Below are 24,284 nucleotides of genomic sequence, written 5' to 3' on the forward strand. Positions count from 1 at the left end.
ATAGTATTATAAAAATACAGGGGGGCATGGTGGCTTAGTGGTTAGCATGTTTGCCTTGCGCCTCCAGGGTTTGCGGTTCTAATCCTGCCTTCACCCTGTGTTTGTGGAGCTTGCATGTTCTACCTATGCTTCAGGGTTTCCCTCCAGGTACTCCGGTTTCCTCCCCCAGTCCAAAGACATGCGTTGTAAGGTGATCAGCATTTCCATATTGTCCGTAGTGTGTGAATAGGTATGCGATTGTGACCAGGTTGGCACCCCGTCCAGGGTGTCCCCCACCCCCCACCCAATTTCCCTGGGATAAACTCCAGGCTCCCTGCGACACTGTGCACTGTAGGATAAACGCTACAGAAAATGGATGGATGGATGAATTGAATAAAAAACATACAATAAGAAAACAATATTCAAAATACAATATATAATATAGTATAATGAAATGAGGGGAAAACAACACAGTATGAGGGTGTGTATGTGTGTTTTTTAGATAAATTAATACCATCGTTATTGATCTGATTTCTTTTTTTTTCTCAACAGGTGGTTAGAAAAGCGTGAGTGTGACAGTGAAAGCACAGTAATAATAAAGATAGGCTGAGTGAAAAGAAAAATAATCAGAGGGTTGGTTAGAACTGAGTGCAGTTCAGTGGAAATGAAGCAGCTTCCTGATTAAGAAACAGAAATGATTTCCACGTCTCGAGTGTGCACAGAGGATCATACAGCCCTACAGTCCTACTTACAGAACAGTTCAGGGGGGAGGCAACACCTTGATATCATCCACGTGGTGAATGGTGATTAATGAGGATGCAAATATCTGTGACGTGGAGCAGCACTGTGTGGAAATAACATCTCAATCATTCCTCATGTCCTCATCATTTTCTTGAGTGCTGGAGTAGAGTAAACACTAAACGGCTGAAGACGAAGAGAAAGCCATGCTTGGTAAGACACATGTAGATGTGCATGTAATGTTTAGGGGATTTCCTGCTGGTACTGACTGGGATTTCTCTCCTGCTCTGAATAATCGAGGACGCGGAGGCAGTGCGGAGGAGAGAAGCTGGTGCTTTGCCCAAGTGAAGGGTCCGACTGAAGTGAACACAGCTGAAGGTAAGAAGGGACTATTCTCTCTCTCTCTCTCTAACTCCTTTAACATTTAGCCACTGTATATATTTAACCCTTGTGTTCTGTTCAGTTTAAACTAAAACTTAAAGTGAATCCATACTAAAAAAAAATTCAACATGATATTTTATGTAATTGGCTTATTATTATTATTATTATTATATTAAGGTATATTATTAAGGTATTAATATTATTAAGATGAAGAAATCAAGGTATTACTTGCTGGTACATCTGCTACACCCCTATTATACGGGCTATATTGGGGACATTTTCACCTGGGAAAAACAGATTTTTTTTAAAAAAGTGAAATGAACTCAGCTTATGTATTATGTACGAATTCACTCTATATTAACTATGCATTAACTATATATCTTATTTGTATATACATGCCTGCTAGTAGCTTTAATGTTCCCCAAAAACATAGATGCATTCAAGTTTGGTCATTTCAAATATATTTTCTACCCCAGCTCCGTAAAGTCGGTATGACCCATGAACAAACCCATCGCGTCCAGAACACAAGGGTTACCATTTTGAAAATAAAAATATCATTTTTTGTTTGGAATTTGCATGTTCTCTTCGTGCTCTGGGGCTTTCCTCTGGGTTCCCCCCTCCCCTCCAGTCCAAAGATATGTTTTGTACGCTGATTGGCATTTCCAAATTGTCCGTAGTGTGTGAATGGGTGTGTGATTTTGTACTGCGATGTGTTGGCAACCCCTCCAGGGTGTCCCCTGCCTTGTGCCCCGAATGCCCTGGGATAGGCTCCAGGCTCCCCTGCGTAGGATAAGTGGTACAGAAAATGGATGGATGTTTTATTTCACTGAAGAAGTTAGTGAGAAACTTAATCAGTAATTAATAATTCGTGAGTGTGTCAAAAAAAATATAGGGGCTTCTACACCATGCAGACTACAATACTCAACCAAGACTAAAAAGTCAACAAAAAAAGTCTTTAATGATGTGATGACAACTCTGAAGTATACATACCTTATATGATCACTTAGCTTAGACTCTTAGACTATAACTTAGATTCTATAAAGGCTAAGTACTATTTTAGAAACACAGACTCAATAAGCTATGCCAAAATGAAAGCCAAGAAATTTAGCAGTAAGTTCTAGCTGATAATTATTAAGGTCCATATTTTCCTAGCTGTATGTATCTTTATCTTTGTCAATCTATAATTAGAAATCCTGGTGGCTCATAAATATTCATTGAGGTTTTAGTGCTTCCTTTAAAAAGCCAGTGAAGGCCTCCAACAGTGAGTCAGGCAGTGAGGAGGAGTGTGTTTGTGTGTGTGTGTGAGACAGAGAGAGAGAGGAAGTCAACTCTTTGATATGCTGATGCTCAAGGGATGAGAGCAGATGGCACCTGTTCACAAAGCTTATACCCACTCTCACAGCACCACAGTGGTTCTTCTCACTCGATGTCTATTGCAATGTGTAGTTTATGGGTCATTAAAGGTGTCTTCTGCGTAGGCAAAACAGTTGCTTTAGACTTGGATATTGAACTTAAAAAAATAACTACTGTTTTAACAGCAGAGCTTGATTTAAGGGGAGAAGCATGGGGATGCAATTTCCTCTTGTAAAATTGCTATCCCCTTTATCATCCCATTTGGATTCAGATGTCTGGGGGTGCATAGTGGTTAGCAGTTAGCATGTTTGCCTCACACCTCTGGGTTGGGTGCTCGAATCCTGTCTCCGCCCTGTATGTGTGGAGTTTGCATGCCCCAACCCCCCCACAATTCTCCAAAGACATGCATTTTGGGCTGACTGACATTTCCAAATTGTCCGTAGTGTGTGAATGGGTGTGCGATTGTGCCTGGTGTTGTATTGGCACCCTGTCCAGGGTGTCCCCTGCCTTGTGCCCTGACTGCCCTGAGATAGGCTCCAGGCTCTTGCATGACCCTGTGAAGGATAAAAAGTACGGAAAATGGGTGGATAGATGGACATTTTATTGGATTTAGTGCATTTTCCTAAGCAATTTAATCACATATGGAAAAATACCTCTTGCTAGTTAAGCTGTATAGGCATTTTCCTGAACTAAATAAATTAAGCAGCCTGTAAGCTCAACTCGTGCAAAGTGCTAAGTGAAAACAAGTCAGTAAGTTTTAGATGGAATAGTAAACCTGCATCCAACTGTATTCATCATCTACGGTTTGCCTACTGCTGTGCCATTATCTGTGGTAATAATCATGTAATGGTGGTGTTAATTCCATGGAAAATGGTTGCTTGAGGCACAGCCATTAGAGCCACATGGTCATCTCACTGCTCTGTTCATTTGATCTCAAAAATGTAATATGTGGATTGTAAATATGAACACACACACAATCAATTAACTGATTACTCAGTGTTTAATGTACAGTATAATTTCTTTAGCTGTTATGTTTTGAGGCCCGGGCCATCTCTTTTCCTGCTGGAGTAACTAACCAGACTGAACAATTTCAGCCAATGAGTCCACACCACTCTTGGAAAAACCAATATTGATATAATATTGATAGTACAGTCATTTGCTATCCATTGAAATAATAGACTACTTCATTTGTGTGTAGTGTCCAGTATTTTGATAACACACTCATTTGAAGCATGAACCATGAGTCACCTCACATCTACCAACAACCGAAGAACCGAACACTGGTGTGATTGTGTTCTGTGTATAGACTACTTCTTATGCATGTCTGTTGGTTCTTACTATAAAAATTGGGTGTTGGGATCCAGTTTAAGCAGAGACAACTGTTGTACTAAATGCTTAAAATTTACTTCTACAATTTCAGAAAACAGTGAGACTATACAAATTCCTTTCCTTGTTGCTGGGGTGCAAGACTCAAGGGTACATCTTTTGTATCTTTGTATATCTTTTACCTGCAATGTTGCATGAAGTGTACGTTTAAATGATTATTCTAAAGGATGATTAAAAGGTACAGCACTGGTCCTTAAAGTGCAATTATGTGTCATATATATATTTTTTTTCCAAAGGCCATATGAACGATACTACATGTACTGCAGTGACCAGGAATGATACAGTTTAGTACTTTTTTCTGAGATTGTACTATTAAGTCGTATTCTACTAAGAGGAGTTTTGAGAACTTTTACAACATATTTTTACTCCTAGATTTTACACAGACTTCTAAGATTACAGTCTACATACTGGACTTGGTGTGCGTAATGTGTGACTCACGGCCATAAATTGCCAAGATTAGGGATTTATTTATTTATTTATTTTACAGGGCACATTTTAATATACACTAATCGGACATAACTGTAAAACCATTTACAGGTGAAGTGAATACTCACTGATTATCTCATTACAGTGGCACCTGTCTAGGGGTGGGATATATTAGGCAGCATTATTTGACAAGGGCCAAATTGTAATTACCTAGACGACTGGGTCAGAGCATCTTCAAAACAGCAGGTCTTGTGGGGTGTTCCCAGTATGCAGTGGTTAGTACCTACTAAAAGTGGACCAAGGAAGGACAACCGGTGAACTGGCGATAGGGTCATGGGCGCATGGGGAGCGAAGGCTGGCCCGTCTTTTCCTATCCCACAGAAGAGCTACTGTAGCACAAACTGCTGAAAAGGTTAATGCTGGCTATGATAGAAAGGTGTCGGAACACACAGTGCATCACAGAGTGCCCAAGCTGATCTGTGTCCACCACCAAAAGCGCCAATGGACACGTGAGCATCAGAACTGGACCATTGAGCAATGGAAGAAGGTGGCCTGATCTGATGAATCACGTTTTCTTTTACATCATGGTCCTCACTGTAGCCTGTTTGCTGGCAAAGGCAGATACAGTAAGTAAATCTGTCGCTAAGTAATTCAACTATGGCTGTGGTTATGTTTAGGGATGGGGTTAATGTTACAACATCCAGTAGGCAGTGGATGAGGGAAATTCACCTATTATAGCAGCACAGGGAGTTAGAAGTGTACTAATATACATATGTGTGTATGTGTGTATATATATATATATATATATATATATATATATATATATATATATATATATATATATATATATATATATATAACATAATGTATATAGCCAAGTGTACTTGGTACAGGCTGCAGTGAGGACGCACTCAAAACACTAAACTCGAGAAACAATATGAAATTCAACCACTAGAGGGCACCATTTATTTTGCTTTGAATTTGACTGGGCGAACTTTGAAGCGACTCTGGAGCATTTTACATATAATTTCCTAATGTAGGTGACGATATGATTTAAAAACGAGCTGCGTTCTACACGTTTGTACATTTCTGAACGGAGATAATAATCTAACACAGAACGGAAGCATTATAAATATATAGACTGTTTACCCCCGGGGGGCGGTCAGTCTGTTTACATGCTGTGTCACGGGGCACAAACTGATGCCCCACGTCTCAACATTAACTCTAACCCCTGAACTGCCCCTCCCTGAAAGTCGCTAAACAGTCCAACCTCCAGACCGGAGATGGGAGGAGAGGAGAGGGGAAAACACAGCTAACGGACACACACACACACACACGGACACACGGACACACACAGCCGCGGTGGTTCACACTTCCGCTAACTGCGCGCGACGCTTCACAAACTCTGAGTGTTTTCTTCAATGCCTGGTCGTGTACGGACTCAGCGACAGCGCGGCTCATGTGGAGCACACAGCGGGACGTGCCGGCCCTGAGAGAGCGAAAAACAGCCGGGGAAAGATGAAATGTTTCTCCCGTTACCTGCCGTACATCTTCCGACCTCCGAGCATCATCCTTTCCTCCACCTGCCACGCCGAAGGTAGGATAGTGCGCGCGTGTGTGCGCGCGCTCGTGTTTGAGATTGTTCGTCCCTACACGTTGTTGCTGTAAATTTGCGTTAGAGAAGTTTTACAGCAAAATCAAAGCATCATCATACTCATGACATTATTTTATAACCAAAGATGTAGGAGAGACTTGATCCGTAAACAGTTTGTAGTGTTTGTGAGCTTCACTCAAGTAGAGGAGTTTAAGTGGATCTGCTCCATCTTACCCATGGTGGTGGAGTTTAAGTATCCTGGGATTTTAAGCACAAGTGCTGGAAAAAGAGAGTGTGAGAGTGACAAACGGATAAGGTCAGCAGCCTCTGTACCAGTTTGTAGTGGTGGAGCTGGAGCCCAGTTTGTGGATGAAGCTCTCGTTTGTAGATGAAGTCCTCACTTATAGCCACGAGCTGTGGATCGTGACCAAAAGAATAAGGTTGGTACGAGCAGTGGAAACAAGCTTCCGTCGCAGGGTTGCAGGGCTTAATGTTGGTGATTGTCAAGCTCCTTACCCTATCATCGTAGAGCCACTGCTCCTCCAGATTGAGAGGAACCAGAGAGTTGAGATTTGTTTGAGCACCTTACAAGGAGCTGAATCAGGCACATCTCACAGGATGGAGATCCCGGGGCAGACCCAGTACCCGATGGAGAGATTATGTCTCAGAGTTGGCCAGGGAATATGTGTGGATTCCCAAGAAGGAGCTGCAGTCTGTGACCAAGGATAGAGAAGTCTGGTCTGTCTTTCTCAGCTTGCTGCCACCGTGACCCCAGCCAGGAGAAGCATAAGCCGAATGAATGAATGAATGAATTAGACCTGTTTTTTTTGCATTATTATTATTATTATCCTTTTTCCCCCCATACCATAGCACTTTTTTGTTGTTTTCCTCTAAGATGCAGCATTTTTGTGTCTCATTAATGACCATTCCACATTCCACATCAAATGTAACTATAAACAGATAAAAAATATTACATTTCCTTCTTTAATAATAATTTTTCTAAAAAATAGTCTTTTGCAAATTGCTGCAGTGTAAGAGAAATAAAGCTGTTTGGGATGTGCTGTTATTGGTATACAGTTTAATCAGCTTCAGGCTGGTAACAATACCGATTCTTCACGCCACCATGTAGTTGGTTATTTTCCTATAACAGCAATTTTCCCCCATAATGCTTTATTCCATACTTAGTTGTTGGACACAAAAACCTATACAAGACTACAACATGAATAGACAAGTTTTATGTATAATTCACAGCATATAGTACAGGAGAGCACTCAACATGAGGATGACATTTAGCACATTGTGAGTGATTAAAACAATTTGTCAGTATTATATTTTGATGAAAGGAATGAAGGAATCTTCGTAGGAACGAACATTACATATTAAGACTGCTGTGAGTTTTTTTTCGAGAGAGAGGATTATTCTGTTAAGAGGTCGATTCTGTTAAGAGTGCTTGATGTGTTATTTGTTTTGTCTTTTTGCTTTAGAAGTTACATTTATTGGTATTAGCTCCTGCTAACAAGATGCGAAGTTTAATCTGATGAATAATCAGGGAAGAGCAAAGAGAGAAGATAAAACCATGGATCCCAGAGTGCCTACTCATGACCTTATGACCAGGGTGTCTAAACTGAATGCAGAGCCAGAGAGAGAGGAAATCATTATATTTTGAGCCTGGTTTGTGTGAACATGCACATGTACAGCTTGTGACTTGTGGTATGAGTACCGTACTTTGTATTGAATTCTCTTGGTTTTGGTGTGCTGTGTTGTGCATTTTAAAGGTCAAACTTCGCATTCTCAATCAGTTCTTTAAGAAATCTTTAATCTCACAAGACTCACAAAACCCTTAAAGGCTGGTGAATAGCTTTGATTATGAGTTTTAATATTTATGTAATAATAGAGGCAGGGAAAATAATTACTCTAGTTGTCCAGCAACAAAATAAGTAATTATTGACCTACCTCCAAACTGAAGTCCCCGTTCTTACTGTACCTACATTTTTACATGTAATACAGTTGTATTTATTGTGCTTGTGAAGTCTGCACACAAAGTAGTTTCCATTCTGTTTCCCTTCTCACACTGGCTAGAAGCAAGCTTAAACAGATGACTTGTTACAAAAACATGTGACAGTGCATGCTTTGGGGGTGTGCTGTGTCTCAACCGAGGTTTTCTGGAGTTCTTAGTAAAATAACAGCAGAGAATAAATAGGCTATGACAAAGTATCATGCTCTCATGTGGTACTTTTGTGTATTAACAATTCAGTCATACGATTGTTATATAGTATGCTGCGAAGCTGTCGTTACAGTTACTTTCTTTTTTTGGCGATGGAGTTTGATCGTCTTGGTTTGAGACATTACTAACGAACCTGTGGGTCTGACCATAGAGACCATAAAGAGGTCAAATTGAAATGACTCATATTGACTCCTATGTCCGGCTGTGAGGTGGTTATTGAATCGCACATTGTTTTCAGTGCTGCTCTCAGGGGCAGGATATTTATTGTGTTGTTTGAATAATAGCTACGGTCCTTTCATTGTCCTCTGTTTAAACCCCCCCCCCCCCCCCCCCCCCCACCAAGTGACACACAAACACGTCAGTGAGTATATTTGAAGCAGAGAGGCCCTTGTAGTTCATATGTGAATCAGCCGTCTGGTAACTGCAGTTATTCAGTGCATTTCTGGACAAATTTTTCACTGAAGCTCGATTATCCTGGTGGAAATGTTTGATGTGGTCTGTCATCAGAAAGACACCAGGGGACTAATAAACTCAAAGTATAGCTGACTCACAGTTTGTTAGTATGTTCTTTCACCAAGTAGGTGCTAGCAACATCCTGCTAGGAATAATGATGAGCAAAAATCGGAAATGGTTAAGGACGGTGCTGACAAGCAAACCTGGTGCTCAGATAGTTGACAAATTAAAGGAAAAGCCAACAGATCATTCTTTAGTAAGGTGTTAGGACACCATAAGCCACCAGAAGAGCTTCGATACACCTTAGGTAGATTCTACAAGTCTATGGAACTGTACCAGAGAGATGAATGTCATTCTTCCTAACGATTTTCCCTCAGTTGTTGTTTTGATGATGGTGGTGGAGAACGCTGCCTAACATGGCGCTCCATGATGTTCCATAGGTGTTCAGTTGGGCTGAGATCTGGTGATTGTTAAGGCCAGAGTATATGATTTGCATCATTTTCATCCAAATCATTTAGTGAGCCCTCGTGCTCTGTGGATGGGGACATTGCCATCCTGGAAGAGACCATTAGAGACCATCAGAATAGCTTCGTAATGATTTGCAGTGACTCTTCCATCTAAAGAGACAAGTGGGACCTAAACCATGCCATCAAAATGCTGCTTTTTTTTCTCCTTTAATTCATCCTTTTATTCATTCATCTACATCCGTCTGTAGAACTGGATGATGAGGATGATGGACAATAAGATGTGTCCGGTTTTAAGGGAAAAGCAGAGCATGTCTGCCTTCCCATTCAGCTGGGTAATGAAGTGCGCTTTTGGTTTTTCTTTACAGGAAGTGAATGAACGGTGTGAGGGGGAGCAGAGTGGGGCGGCTGACCTAAATTAATATGCTACTGCAGTAACCTGGGCAAATAAAGCACAACAGTGAGGGCTGAGAGAGCTGCCAGTGCTTCAAGGTTCAGGCTCGCACCCACAGAATGGTTTATAAATTTAGGGGTTTTTACAGTGGACACTGTGAGGTCTTAAAGTTGATTTGTGTGTGTGTGTGTGTCCCTGAATGAGCTCTGGTCAGTAACCTTCCAGGGTGGAAGTGCTGGTAATATAACTGTCATTCAGGAGTAATGACGGTTCAGTGTATATTCAGTCGTGTTCTGTGTTTGTCTGGAGTCATTTTCGTTGTTTCCAACAGCTGCAGGCTAACTTAGCCAGTGATGGATTATTGCTGGCTTTGATATGATCAACATGATTTTCCGTTGTCATTTTATTGTGCAGTGTAGGGTTTTTAAAGGGGGATGAGAATCATAAATGGAAATGGTTACATGTGACCACTTGTGGAAAGGATTAACCGTTTAAGGCTGCAGGCTATAAGATTTTGTAATTTTGCCCTCTCTAGTGGTAAAATGCTATTACAAGGAGGAACCCTTCATAAGTTTGGTTGTGCTGCATGCTTCCTCCACTGCGTACTTTACACCTCCAGTGTACACATTTAGAATTCAAGAATTGTGTCAAAACCACACAATGCACACTAAATATTATGCCTAAATGCTAATGACACCAATTGTGCAGCGACGTATTATTTAGTAAAGTAGTCCATTATGGGATGCAGCGCGGATTTACTCAGTATTACAGAAATGTTATGTGAATAAAATGACTTTATTATGCACGTCAATGTGACCATCACACACCAGATGAAAAAAGCAGAAGCTTTCAACAAGAACTTGTATTTTATTAGCTATTTAGCTACTTTAGCTGTTTACCTCTCAGAGTGTGAACATAGATATTGGTATTAATAATGATGTGGCCTCAAACAAAATTAAATCAAGAGGCTGTCACACTTGACTTACGCAATAAGCCACTTTGTAGTGCAATTTTTAGAGCAACCCCATAATATGCTTAAGAGTCAACAGCATAGAGTGATTCAGTATACAGTCTAGCAGCTCGATTTGAGCAGTTTTTCTTTGTTTAACTGTGTTTGATATAGCAGATGTGTTTCCTGTCACAAAGTCTGAGGTGCACACAGAAGAGGTAATATCATTAACCAGGGCTACCAGGTTTCAGCAAAATTTCTAGCCCAACTACATCTCGAAAACCAAACGGGAACTCACAATGCTGCATGCGAATTTCTGATTAACAGATATTTCCCTCTTCCTATCTTTGCGAAATGCACTATATGGCCACAAATATGTGTCCACCAGACCACAACACCTATACGAGCTTGTTGGACATCCCATTCCAAAACCATGGGCACACCCCGCCCGATCCCCACCTATTACCCTTTGCGGCAGTAACAGCCTCCCCTCTTCTGGCAGGGGTTTCAACAAGATTTTGGAGTGTGTCTGTGGGAATTTTTGGGACATTCACACAAAAGCACATTAGTGAGGACAGGCACTGATGTTGAACAAGAAGGACTGACTTGCATTCAACATTCCAAACTGAAAAATGCTACAATGCTACAAAAGCATTAACGTTAGCGCCATTAACGTGTAGATGTGGTGATAGGTGAGATCTGTAATGTCAAATTAAAATGGTACAATCAAAGTAAACATGAGCGAAACAATATGCTTAAAGACAGTGAGTCATAGAAACCATCAGGCGCAGTGAAAGGGATTTTATTATTAATTTAGGACTGTACTTTAATTATCATTGCTTTTTTGTGCACCCATAAAAAATAATGCATAAATACTTATATATAATATAAACTTATATATATATACACACATAATTGGACAAACAATTAATGTAAATTTTAGTCTGCATTGTATATTTGTAACATTCAATTTGTGGATTTTATTTTAAATAAATGAAAATCGTGGTACTGAAAGCCCCCCCCCCCATCTGATTAATCTGAAAAAATAATCAGCTGATTAATCATTCATGAAAATAATCTTTAGTTGCAGCCCTAGTAAGTCATATTTTTTAAAGTAATTTATAGCATATGGAGTTGTGAATGAGGACCTTGTTGAACGTCTGATTGTATATGGTGGGTTCTACCTGCCACTATGGACGAGCTGCCACTGCTGCTTGATCAAGCCTGTCTGATCAATGTGTGTGTGTATGTATGTGGTGATGGGGGTTGCTGGAGCTGTGGCAAGTCTATAGACTACACCACTGCCGAGGAGTTTTTTTTTTTGTGTACAATGAGACAGGAAAATCTGCAGTGAAAGTACTGCTTTATGAAAGCAGGCTCACACCAGGTCAGTTGATTTAGAGACACTCCAGAGGAGATGAGAGTAAGCGAGGTAGGGACTCACCAAGGCTAGCTATATTTAATCTCATTCTAAATGCTTTAGTTTGAGAGGCTCAGCAGCAGTGTTCAGAGATAAGGAGCTCTATTGTCTGTCCTATGTAGAACACTCGGTTCTGAGAAGGGCTCTGCTGGACCTGTGACTAGAAGCAGCAAATGAATCAGCAAAATTATACACGACACCTCTGCGGCCACCCACGCTCTTGTTTTTAAAAATCTTTTGTAGTTTGTTAGCTCTTTAGTAGTTCACTCAGGTTATCAAAGGTACAAAATTTCTTTCTCGCTCTCCCTGTCTCCTTCTTCTCGTCCTCTCAGAAAATGCTGCATTTATAGGGGAGTCTTCAAAATGAACAACACATTACTTGGTGCGTTTGTGTGTCTCTGTGAACATTAGAGTGTGTGTCAGTGATCTGTCTGGATGAGCACACTTTTGTCCCCGCTCTGCACTTTGTTTCAGTTCTTATCGTATTATACAATTATTCTACATTACGCAACACGTTGTGTAATACAATAATATGAAATGATTGCCTTCATTTCGCAGACAAAGTGTAGAGTTTTTCTTCTTATATCATTCAAATCATAGATGGTGAATTACTGCATTATACAGTTATGTGCAAAAGTTTTTTATACCCTTAAGATGAAATGGAGAAGGCATTTTATAGCAAGGCATTGTGTTTTACACCTGTTCTTTCATTGTTGTATCTTTCATTGAGATAATGGCGGGGGGGACAACAACAAAGTGATTTCAGTTTGAATCTCCCCTTCTGTTGATTTCAGTTTGAATCTCCCCAGTTTGAATCTCCCCTTCTTGAGTAACTGCTTTATCCTGGTCAGGGTCACATCCTGGGCCTAGACTGGGAATACTTTCGTGTTTTTGGAAGGGAGAGGAACATGGAGGAAACCCACACGGACACAGGGATAATGTGATATAAATATTCTCTAATACCTTGTATGTCCAGGCATCCTCTGAGCGGTATATGGAGTGATGCTGTCGTAATATTCATCAATCTTCCTCGCATCTGTTTGTGCTTTAGATTTTATGCACTGCCTTCGTATAGGCTTGCGTGATGCAGTAGGATCATCCCTACATGATTTCTAGTGATGTTTATCACTAATTATATTATATAGGTGTTTAGCACTGTATTATGGCTATTGTAGTTTTGGGGTTAAGGCTGTGAGTGTGGGTGCCTCAGAATAATGGCGTTTCACCCTTTTTTTTTTTTTAGTGCATTAGCTGTTTTTGTTTTCGTCTGTGGAAGTAAAACTGACTAGAATAAATGCCACCCATTCCGCAGTCTTCTGACTCATCATCGTGAAGGGGAAAAACACAATGATATGGATTTTTAGTTCAGAATGGCAAAATGATTATATTGTTCGTGATATTTTAAAATGGTATATTGCAATATTATAGGGGGAAAGTCAATAATCAAACAAGCCTACCTTCTTCACATAAGGTCCAGAGACAGAGAGGGGTCATGATAAAGCAAATTTGTATTAGGTGTTGGATTGTTGTCTTGCTTTGATGATACACGCATGTTAATTTTAACATCTTGTGATTCTTTGTAGATGAACTGAAAAATAGAGGTACAGTGGATGTAAAAAAAACTGTACACTCCCCTGTTAAAATTGCGGGTTGTTGTGATATTAAAAAAAATAAAAAAAAATAATGAAGATAATTCATGGCAGATCTTTTAATGTCTTATAGCAAGCAACAAAATTCAAGTGAATAATAAAGAGAAAAGGGGAATAAAAGAAAAAGAAAAACGGTGTTTGTGCGACTTTGTATACCCCTTAACTAATACTTTGTTAAAGCACCTTTTGCTTTTAATACAACACTCAGTCAGAGCTCCAGATCTGTCAAATTGTGGGGGGATCTTTTCTTTTTGCACAGTCCTCTTCAATTCATTGCACAGGTTTATGATAGGATTTTTAATCTGGACTGGGCGGTTCCAAAACATTCCAAATTTTCTTCTTCTGCAGCCATTTATTTGTTGATTTGGGTCATTATCCTGCTGGAATGTGAAATTTTTCTTCATCTCCCTCCAGCTGCCTAACAGAGGCATGTAGGCATATTTGGAGCTATCCATTTTTCCCTCTATCTTGACTAGAGCCCAAGACCCAGCTTAAGAAAAGCAGCCTCATAGCACGATGCTGCCACCACCACACTTCACCATGGGTTTGGTGTTCTTTGGGTGATAAGTGGTCTTGTTTTTGCGCCGAACATATGTATTAAAACTCTGCCCAAAATCGTTGGTTTCATTAGTTCATAACACAGTATTTCGTGAGAAATGGCTTCTGTCTAGCCACTCTATCCCACAGCCCAGATATGTGAAGAATACAAATGATTTTTGTGAGTCAAAGTGACTGAGTGGCCAGATATTTCTATGTAGCTCCTTCAATACTGCTCAATTTCAATACTCAATTTTGGAGGGGCATACTGTTCTTGGTTGATGTAGTGCACCATTTTCTTCATTTGTTCATGATGGCCTTCATGGTGTTCCATGGTACATCTAATGTTTTGGAAATTCTTCCGTACCTCTCTGTCTCCTAATCAGTACCATTTGATGATGAGATGCTCTGTACGCTTTGCAGACCATGACTTCAGCAGTCGGATGAAGCAAGAAGATGTGAAGAAAATCCTACAGAAACAGCTGATCTTTATATGGGGTTAATCAGAATCACTTTATTGATAACAACTCTCTGATGATTTCTTTTGAACGTGAGTTTGTGAATGAGATTGCTTGTTTAATTCTGAGCACAGTCACATGCCCCATTATACAAGGGTGTGCAAACCAAGTTATTGTAAGGTGTGCCCCCCCCCCCCAAAAAAAAACAAAAACAAACCACAAAACATTTCTATGTGTTTTTCATATGAATTTTGTTGGTTGCCATATCAAATTAAAGAAAGAAAAAAATCATGGATTATCACATGGATGGATCTCATGGATTATCTTGGGTTGTTTTTTTACTTGACAGAAACCTGCGATTTTGACTGGGATGTGACCTTTTTATATCCACTGTATATGGCATTTTCTGAACAATAAACAAATACATTTGCAGTTTACAATGCATAGTAATCACATTCAGGAGCACTAATTGTTTACCACACATTTCAGACAGTATTGATGACATTCAGCACCAAGGACAAGGGCAGCAGTGTGTCCTCTTTAGAGCATGTCTAGTACACACTCAATAAGTCAGAGCTTCAGTCAAACACTGTGTGATAACCAAAAATTAAAGGGTAGGGCAGTGGGGTCCATTTTGATTTTAGGTCTCTTAAAGCTTTAAATATTTTCTCTCATTCTTTCTCTCTGCGTTTCTGCCTGGGAAACAAGAGAGACCAGTTTGTAATACCTACATAAAGACATTCATATACACAGTTATGTTTACATGCACACAACTAGCACAGACTTATGTGTATGTGCACTTTTTCTTAACCCACTTGCCCAGTCAAAGCATTCTTGAATTAGTTTTATTAATACGTTGAGCCGGAATTATTGCACTGTAGGCTATATTACAAAGAACCGAGGGCAGAGGCAAGAGGAGGAGGAGGAGGAGAAACAGAAAACCAGCTTTAAATAAACAGCAAAAATGTGAAGCAGAAACTCGCACAGCAGAGCTTGGAATGTAGAGTGATAGCCCTTATAGCCTAGACTACAGACAAACATTGTACCCATACAAAAACACCTCTCCACAGCACCTGGCTGTCTGTATACTCACAATAGTACTTCTCAAAAGAGGTGCTGGTTTCCCTTATTTCCTTTAAGAGGTTCAGTTTCTACATTTTCCTCCAGAGCTCCTTTTGCACACATACTTTTACACAGGAAATCAGTGATAATTAACTGGCAAGTGGTTAAGTGTGAATGAAAATTCTGGAAATAGAAAAGTGATTGGCTTTTCATCCAGAGATCCCATTATTAGCATGTTTGAATCCTCAGCCATCCTTGGCCAGAAGTCCTAGAGAGCAAAATTGGCCGTGCTCTATGGGTAGGAGGGACGGCATACTCTCTCTCCCCTGTCACTCACGCGACACTATCGCAGACATTTGTGAGCTCTTCTGACTGTTTTACGCCGCCCTGTGATGCATCATGAGGAGCAGTTTGAAAAGATGTGGTTGACTGGTTTCAGTCTCCCCAGTTGGTAGCTGTTGTATGACGGGGGAGACTTGACTGAAATTATTTATAATCGCACTATCCAGTGTCACCCAGAAGAGGGTGGGATCCATTTTGTGTCTGGTTCCTCTCAAGATTTCTTCCTCGTGTCATCTCGTCTGGCTTGTTAATTAGGGATAAATAAAAAATGTAAATTTAAATTTGTATAGCTGGATTTTCATATAAATAAAAAAAGAATTGAACCGATTAGTGGGTGGGGATTGATCAAAACTAAATTTGACAGTAAATAATGATGGGTGAGGGAGATGAGTGAGTGAGAGGCTGTTTCTTTAGTTGTTTATCCTATGACTTGGCAATACCTTTTGAGGTGGCTGATTGAAAACATTAGTACAGTGAAGTGTCGACAGCAGAAAAGCCTGCAGTCTACAAAGAAGTAGAAATGTCAGGAAGGAGATACTGTCCATTTAAGGACACAGTTGTTGGGCATAGCTAAGGGGTGGCAGGGGTAGCCCTGACTGTGGAAACGTCACACTAGACTTCAAGCAACTTGGATTCTGTACCTCTCCACTCTTTCTCCAGACTCTGGGACCTTGATTTCCAAATGAAGTGCAAACTTTACTCGTCCTCCCCATGATTGTGTTTGTGTGTACTGAACCAGACTGAGAGATTAAAGGCTCAGGAAACCTTTGCAGGTGTTTTGAGTTAATTAGCTGATTAGAGCTCTTCTCGGGTCGACATTTCTGTATCATAAATTCTTTATTCTAATATTTTGAGATGCTGGGTTTTTTTCTGTAAGCCGTAATCATCAAGATTAAAAGAGAAAAAGGCTTGAAATATTTCACTTTATGTTTAGTGAATCTAGAATATATGAAAGTTCCACTTTTTGAATTAAATTACAGAAAAAAAAATGAACTTATCCACGTATATTTGTTATTATTTTCAGTCATAATACTGTAGTATCATATAAACGTAATTCTGAAAGGGTTGTGCTCTTAAAAATATTAGCATGTGAATCTAAAAGAAGTTGCTGGAAGAGAGTGGACTTGGACGTCACCCTCTGTCTGTTTCCAGGAAACTCTAACAGCTAGCCAACACAGCCGGAACTCTGACGCTGTGTGTGTGTGTGTGTTGGGGGGGTGAATAGTAATCATAAGCAACACTAAGGAAAGGGTGCTTGGGCAAGTTGGTGTGCGTAATATTAGACATGGATACAAGTGCTTGAGTGAGTGTTTGTGAGCATCATATGTTGTGTGAGATTCTATTAGTATTGACATCATGCTGAGACATAAACAGATCTAGTAACTTAGCCTCAGCTTGCAAATGTCTTTTCTTCGGTCAAGAAGTTTACAAAAGGGTTGTGGGAATTATAAACACTTGTCCGATATCGGATTTATTTTCTTCACGTAGGAGTTGTGGGCTAAATCTAATTTTTGTTTGTCACACATCCTCCTGCATTGTCTTGGCTTCAGCCATCCCGCTGTTAAACACATTGCTGAATTGAGTGAGAAACTGGAGCTTAAATGACATTTTACATCCGTGTTCTCGGCAGCAGAGACCTGCACAGCGTCATTGATTCGGGTCTGTGTTTCCCCAGAGCTTTGATCAATAGCACATCCCAGTTAATAGCAGCTCCAGTGTAAACCTGTCTGCTGCACACTACCTTATGCAACACTGTACAGATGTACAGGGGGAGTGATGAGGGAGGCATGTGTGACAAGGGTGAGTTTGAGTCAAACAGGCTGTTTGAGCCAGAGGGGTGTCTTTGTATGTGTGTGCGTGAGAGAGAGGCATGACTGGCGTGTAATGTGGGGAATTGCTGACTCAGTGGGAAGGCCTGATCTCTGAGAGCTTCTATTTACATCTCCCTAAGGACTCGGCTCAAGGACATCACTTGTTAAATGATGTTTTAGCATGTGACCGTGTGTATGTGTGTGTAAGTGTGTGTGTATGAGTGTGTTTGAGTGTGTGTATGTGTATGTCTTCACACAAGGATAATACAGTAATATCTGACAGTTTTGACCTCGTGGATATTTGGCTTAGTCCTCAAGAGGAAAACTGCGTAAAAAAAACCCTGCAGCTTTTATTTTAAAAGCTAGAAGAACCAAAAGGTTTATTTTTGCTTACTGAGGTTAAGGTTGTGGTTAGATTTGGTTGTGGCATCAGGTAGCTGAATAATTATGTCAACGGAAGGTCCTTATAAGAATAGTAAGACAAATGTGTAAACGTGTGTGTGTGCATGTATGTATGCTTTTGTTCATTTGTGTGTGTGTGCATTTTCTTGACTTCTTTTCTCCTCCCCAACTTTTACTGTTTGTTTTTTAAATGCGTGTGTGTGTGTGTGTGTGTGTGTGTGTGTGTGTGTGAGGCCATTCAACCCAGAATGTTCCTGTTCATTGTCCTATGACGCTCATTACATAATTTCCTGTTCACTCCTACACAATCATAAACAAAGATTTAATGTGCTGCTGTCCCCTGCAGATGTGGCCTTTGACACAGAGGACGTAGGGCATGTGGGAAATATAAAAGTACACTCTGTGGAATGTGTCCAAATGGGCGATGAGTTAAAATTCAACTCTGGCTTGTGGCCATTTGTCCATTTAGTGTGAAAGGTCACTGCAAACACAATGCTATTTTGACTGGTCACCTTTATCCTATAATGAAACCTTTTTATCCTGATCCTCCTGAGTGGTCTCTCAGTGGGCATAAGGACTGACTGAATAGTTTGATAGGTATGAAAATAATGTGCATGCTATGTTATGGTCTACACAGTAAGCAGATTTCAACCCAATTAAAACACCTATGAGATATTTTGGACAGGTACGCGAGTACCTGGACTACGTCTCCGCAGTACAGTTCCAGTGACTTGTAGAATCTATTCCAAGGAGCATTGAAGCTTTTTGTGACTCGTCCTTATCCAGTACCTTACTAAAACACTTGATGTTCATTCAATAGGTCCATCTGTTTGTGTGTAATGCAATATTGAGGATATAGTGCCCTCTAGAGTTATAATTTATCATTGATTTTATTTGCGCACTGCTTCATTAAACCAGCAGATGGTAGTGTTATGTAAGCTCTTCAGTCAGGTAAGGCTTTATATGGAATATTGATTGTATTAAGAAATATCCAGTATACTGAAAATATAGGTGGAATTATAAGCAATATAATATCCAGCCAACATCAATCCTGTGGTCAGAAACTGACACTGATGATGGGCTAGAGGACATTTAACACAAGTTAATAGAAAAATATGAGCAATCGTCTCTAGCTGTAAATTAATATGGTGGATGTGTCTGATAAAGTAGATGTGTCATTCCATCTCAAGTGGTCCAATAATTGCAAAGTTGTTTTGTTCAATTGTTTTTAAATTTCCAAAAAAATGTTTGAGTGATCACGTCTATGTATTGGCATTGCAAAACCACCAGTTTTTTTGGGGGTTTTGTTTGTTGTTGTTTTTTCCATGGTTTAACTGCGACAGCCATCTTTGTGTCAATGCATTCAACAAATTGTGGTTATACAGCTGTTTATACAAACTGCAATATCTCGGCTTAGGATGGTGCTAGCAACTTTGTACAATGATATATTTCTAGAGAACATTACAAGGTACATGCTCATATATAAACATTTTGTACATTCTTGTTTCTTAGACTTTGAACTTATGAGCAAATCTAATGCTCAAGATTGCTCATTGTCCCACTTTTAGGGTCAGTTTATAATGGGAAAGGTTCGAGTCTCAGTCTTAAATTTTTTAGGGGGTACCTAGGTAAGTATAGTGTGCAGGCAGAACATTTCAGGTTTGAGACCATTTTCTATGTTTTAATGGGGGCAAGAGAGTGCAAATTTTTTAAAAATCCCCTAAATTTCGGGTTGAATATCTCTGGTGGGGGACCAGACACGAACCTGAAATTTTCAAAGAAATAAGTCCTCTATAGTAGCATTATGCTGTAAGAATTTTGCGTTTGAGATTCCACTGGTTACAGAGCTAGGGCTAGTAGAAATCTGGGGGAAAGGCTACTGTATTCATGCATTTTGAGAAATGAACAGATGTAATATAAGCATAACAAATAATAAACATGTATTACTGTATACATATGTATACTGTATACATAATTACTGTATACAAATGTATATGTATACAGTAATTATGCTTATTATGTTTATACAATAGCTTATGCTTGTCACTGAGGTTTATATTGGCAACAGTGAAGCATGAGCTATAACAGGGTCAAATCTTCAAATCTGCAGCATTTGGCTCCAACCTCCAAATTCACCTGCCTGTAATTTTCTAGTAATCCTGAAGACCTTGGTTAGCTTGTTCAGGTATGTTTGCTTAGGGTTGGATCTAAACTCTGCAGGACAGTGGACCTCGAGGGCCAGATTTGAAGAACCAGCCTGTTCTATCATGTTGGTACAGGTGTACAGTTGGTAAGTGTAAATAGATTTGATCCAAATGTGTTTTACGAATTAACAGTGTCATAAACAGAGCTGTAGTGTTGTTTCTCTTGTGATAAAAGCAGTAAGTGACTACAGCTCAGAAGTCACATTGCTTTTATTCGTATTGATCAATACCGTGGTTATAATAACTTCAATCGATTATTTTCCCGTTATCAATTATATTCCCATTTTTGATTATAACCATGTCCCAAAGTGTTTTATTCCTCTTATACTTTATCAATTTAACTCACAATTACACAGTTTAACTTATTAACAAACATTATACTTTCTAACCATTTAATATTTACATTCAATGTTCTGGAACATCCACAAGACAGATTCCTTCTGTTATCACTTATGTTATAGAAGAAATATCTCACCAGTCTCTCTTTTTATCTCTAACAAAGATTTATTATTGAGAATATATACACACACACACATTATATATATATAAATAAATATAATATAAGGGTATTTTAGGGGGGGTATTTTAGTTATCAAACACTGTCTGACAATGAGTCTCCGAAGGTGCACTCCTAAACGTGCGCAAGCATGCACACACACACACACCCCTTATACTCTGAATGCAAGCATTGGTTTAAATTCACTGATGGTGGCAGACCAAACAGATTTATTCAAAACATGAACATTTGAATAATTATTAGTGACATGAGGCTACATTTAGCTGACAGGACCCGGGCTAAATGGCGATGCATGGAGGCCCATTTGGAGGTAGTTTATAACATTGCAATGCGTTAGCGTCGTTAACAAATAACTGGCTATCGCAAACATTACATGGAGCATAACGTCGGCTGGTTTCACGGCTACAATGCCAGCTGCCTCAAACAAACATAATATAGGACCGTCTTTCAGGTGCTTTGCCAAATTCCAGGTGTTTCCTCGCTTTGTTTGAAATGAACGATAGCATCGGCTAAACACCGGAAACCGATACTAGCTTTCCTCTCTTTTCCTCTCAACGAGTCGGGGCGGAGCTAAACTAAACAGAAGTTAAGCTAAGCTAAACTTCTGTAGTTTTTCCCGTGTGCTTGTAGGCGTTCCTCTTCTTCTTCACTACTTGTGGACCGACTTAAACACTTGCACGTATTTGCTGCCCCCTTCAGGTCCGGAAGAATCGCAACCTCGATACTTTCGTTACAAACGGTGCTAATGCTACTGCAGAAAAACATGTACCGTCACGTTTTAAGAATGTTGGTACCGAAGTATCGGTTCTCGTGACATCCCTAATATATTTATTTATATATATATATATATATATATATATATATATATATATATATATATATATATAAAATAAGGAGCGAGAGAGAGATTTAAAAATCTGTTTATTATTAGTCTTGGCTCAATGTGGTTCATCCTCTATACCAGTGGTTCTGAACCTTTTTTGTGAATTCGACCTACTTTTAAGAATGACATTGTTTTTGTTTTACAATATCTTCTTAGTTTTACATTCTAACCTGCTTTTACACACCTCATGTTCAACCCCCAGACATGCTTCCTCACAGGATTTTCCAGTCAGATTTATTCCTCTCTATAGGACAGCACTGTCTCTGGCTACTACATGATGAACACCATATGGCACCGACCGCTCGTGTCCGTCACTCATGCTCAGTGTAGCGTGGGGTTCCTGTTCACACCCCAACACCAATATTTCCCTCACACTCTGCTGCTACATATGCCCATCTTCATGTAAGATCTGGACTAAGTCATTGTACATCAACATCTTGTCAGTATTTCAGGTCGGATGCTTGCACTGTTCTTGTAAGGAGTTCGATGATTGCCATCTAAATCAAAGATAGTGAAAAGTGAGCTTTTTCCTGTTGTACTAATGACTTACACTATGCCTGATTAATTTGATATGCCTCTGAGGGAGTATTCTCCCATGCGCTGTTCCTCTGATGTCTAACTCATTCAAGTCAGTTTACAGAGTGTTTATAGCATCGTATATCAGATACAAAACTCTGCTCCTCTTCGAAAGATGGTATAGCTTAAACAGTCCCTGTTTTTTTTTTTTCGGGGGGGGGGGGGGGGGGGTTAGTGAAAGTATAAGGTACAAGAAAGAGGGGAAGCTAGAAATTTAGTAAAACAGAGCGAGAAATCAAGAAAACCAGAGCGGGTGGTCAGAGTCAGGTCATCTGTCGACAGCTTGGCTAGCTCCCTGTGATCTCCGGTGGCAGCTGCTCAGCCAAATGAGATTGTCCTGCAGATTACAGGGTGTGTGTCAGGGGCAGGAGAGATTGGGATGAGCTGGAAAAAATGCGTAGTATTATGGTAATGCTCGTAGACGGCTGCTAGAGCATTGCTTGTAGGCATACGCCTTTCTCTCCTTTCTACATCTGCCTCCACACTGTTGAAATATTCATTATCAGACTTGAGCCATTCCACTGAAACACAGACAGACTCCTGCTCTTTTGACTGCCAGTGTGAAGAACCATGTTTTGTAGTCTGCAATTGACAGGCAGAAAAAAAGGGATTTGAAGAGGCAAAATAGCAATCAGGAATGGCTGTGATTACGGATAATAGCTACAGGAGTCTATCTACAATTAACAAATTATAGTAATAGAGGAAATTTCGACAGTGGGAGGAAAAAACACCCAAGAAGCGACAGCTTGTCTCTTGACTCCACATGCATTTTATCTGTTTTTTTTTTTATTATTTAAATGTATAATCATGCATTATAATTTCACTGGTACAATGGTGAATCCCTCCAGTGTGCAGAAATGAAAAGTAGAATGATTATTGTTAGAAAGTACCACTGCTACACATTGTGCTTAATAGGCAATATGGAAATCCCCAGGAATTATTTAATCCTTATTTATGGTACCTATTAAAATCATATTTACAGTAATGTCATCAGTGCTACCCATATTCATACACATTCACACTCTAAATAATCAAATAAGCAAGTCATTTCAGCGCTAATTTTCAGTGTCCAGGCTGTTAACCTCGTTGTTGGAAAGGCTGTTCGGATCCGCTTGGAAGTGCAGTTGGATGGATATGAGAGACATTATGATGTTTATGATTTTTAATGATCTAATTATGTAGACAGCATTTGTGCTGCATAGCAGTGTTGCACCACCAGCAGTTTCCTAGCAACCAGTGTGATGGTAAAGTATTTCTCCCAGAGCAGTGCCATGGCTGATATACTCGGAGTTAAGGGGGAAGCTGCTATGTAACACTGAAAGGAAATCCTTAGTACTACGTACTGTGCGGTTTTGAGCATTTGCATGTGTGTGTGTGTGTGTGTGTGTTAGTATGCATGCAAGTTTGTGTGTATGCATAAATATGTATGTGGTGTTGAATATTTGTACATGACATGAGTAACGTGCATGCTTATGATTTAAAAGGCTGCTGCATTGATGGCATGTCATCATGCCGTTTGCATTCATGTATTAGGCTGATAAAGTGTAAATGTCACGAAGAACAGAGAGACAGAGCGACCCGATCACTGCTTTAATTGGAATGGTATTATGTGTAAACTCGGCTGGCCTCTAGGCTCGGTTTAATGCATTCAACCAAAAAAAAAAAAACAACACACACACATCCATCTGGTTCTACTGCTCTCTCTGCTTTTCTTCCCCCACTCTCTCAACCATCCAATCATAATGCTTCTTATTTCAGTCTTGTGGTTTACATCTTGGATAATGGTTCGACTGTATTGTACTGCCAGCTTTGATAGTTCATTATTTAAAAAAAACAAAAACAAAACAAAGAGTACACCACAGTACCCATGCTGTGTGTAACAGCTAGAGCAGATAAAATTCTTCACCTGTAAAGAGATTTTCATTCAGCGAATGTAAGGCTTGCAGATGGTTCACCGTGCAAATCCTATTACCGTGAGCACTTTAAGACAGCCCCATCTGGCAGAACTGTACAAACAAACAGCTTTTTGAATGCATGGCAATGGAAATAACCATCCCACACACACTTAACCTTCCACACCAT

At 39.8% G+C, this 24,284-nt stretch overlaps 1 protein-coding gene across 2 annotated transcripts in view; it reads left to right on the forward strand.

Moving 5' to 3' along the window:
• The first annotated feature begins 5,523 nt into the window (after window positions 1–5,523).
• Window positions 5,524–24,284, forward strand: part of LOC108269042 (serine/threonine-protein phosphatase 2A 55 kDa regulatory subunit B beta isoform) — a 56,701-nt gene continuing 37,940 nt past the window's right edge. The window contains exon 1 of one of the 2 annotated variants that reach the window (XM_017474541.3): window positions 5,524–5,860. In XM_017474541.3, the coding sequence (XP_017330030.1) occupies window positions 5,782–5,860 (79 nt within the window). In that variant the 5' untranslated portion in view covers window positions 5,524–5,781. The remainder of the gene's footprint in view (window positions 5,861–24,284) is intronic. The other variant, XM_017474542.3, reaches the window with a different exon arrangement.

The sequence above is a fragment of the Ictalurus punctatus genome, chromosome 8, assembly GCF_001660625.3.
Source record: "Ictalurus punctatus breed USDA103 chromosome 8, Coco_2.0, whole genome shotgun sequence".
In the NCBI taxonomy this organism is placed as follows: domain Eukaryota; kingdom Metazoa; phylum Chordata; class Actinopteri; order Siluriformes; family Ictaluridae; genus Ictalurus; species Ictalurus punctatus.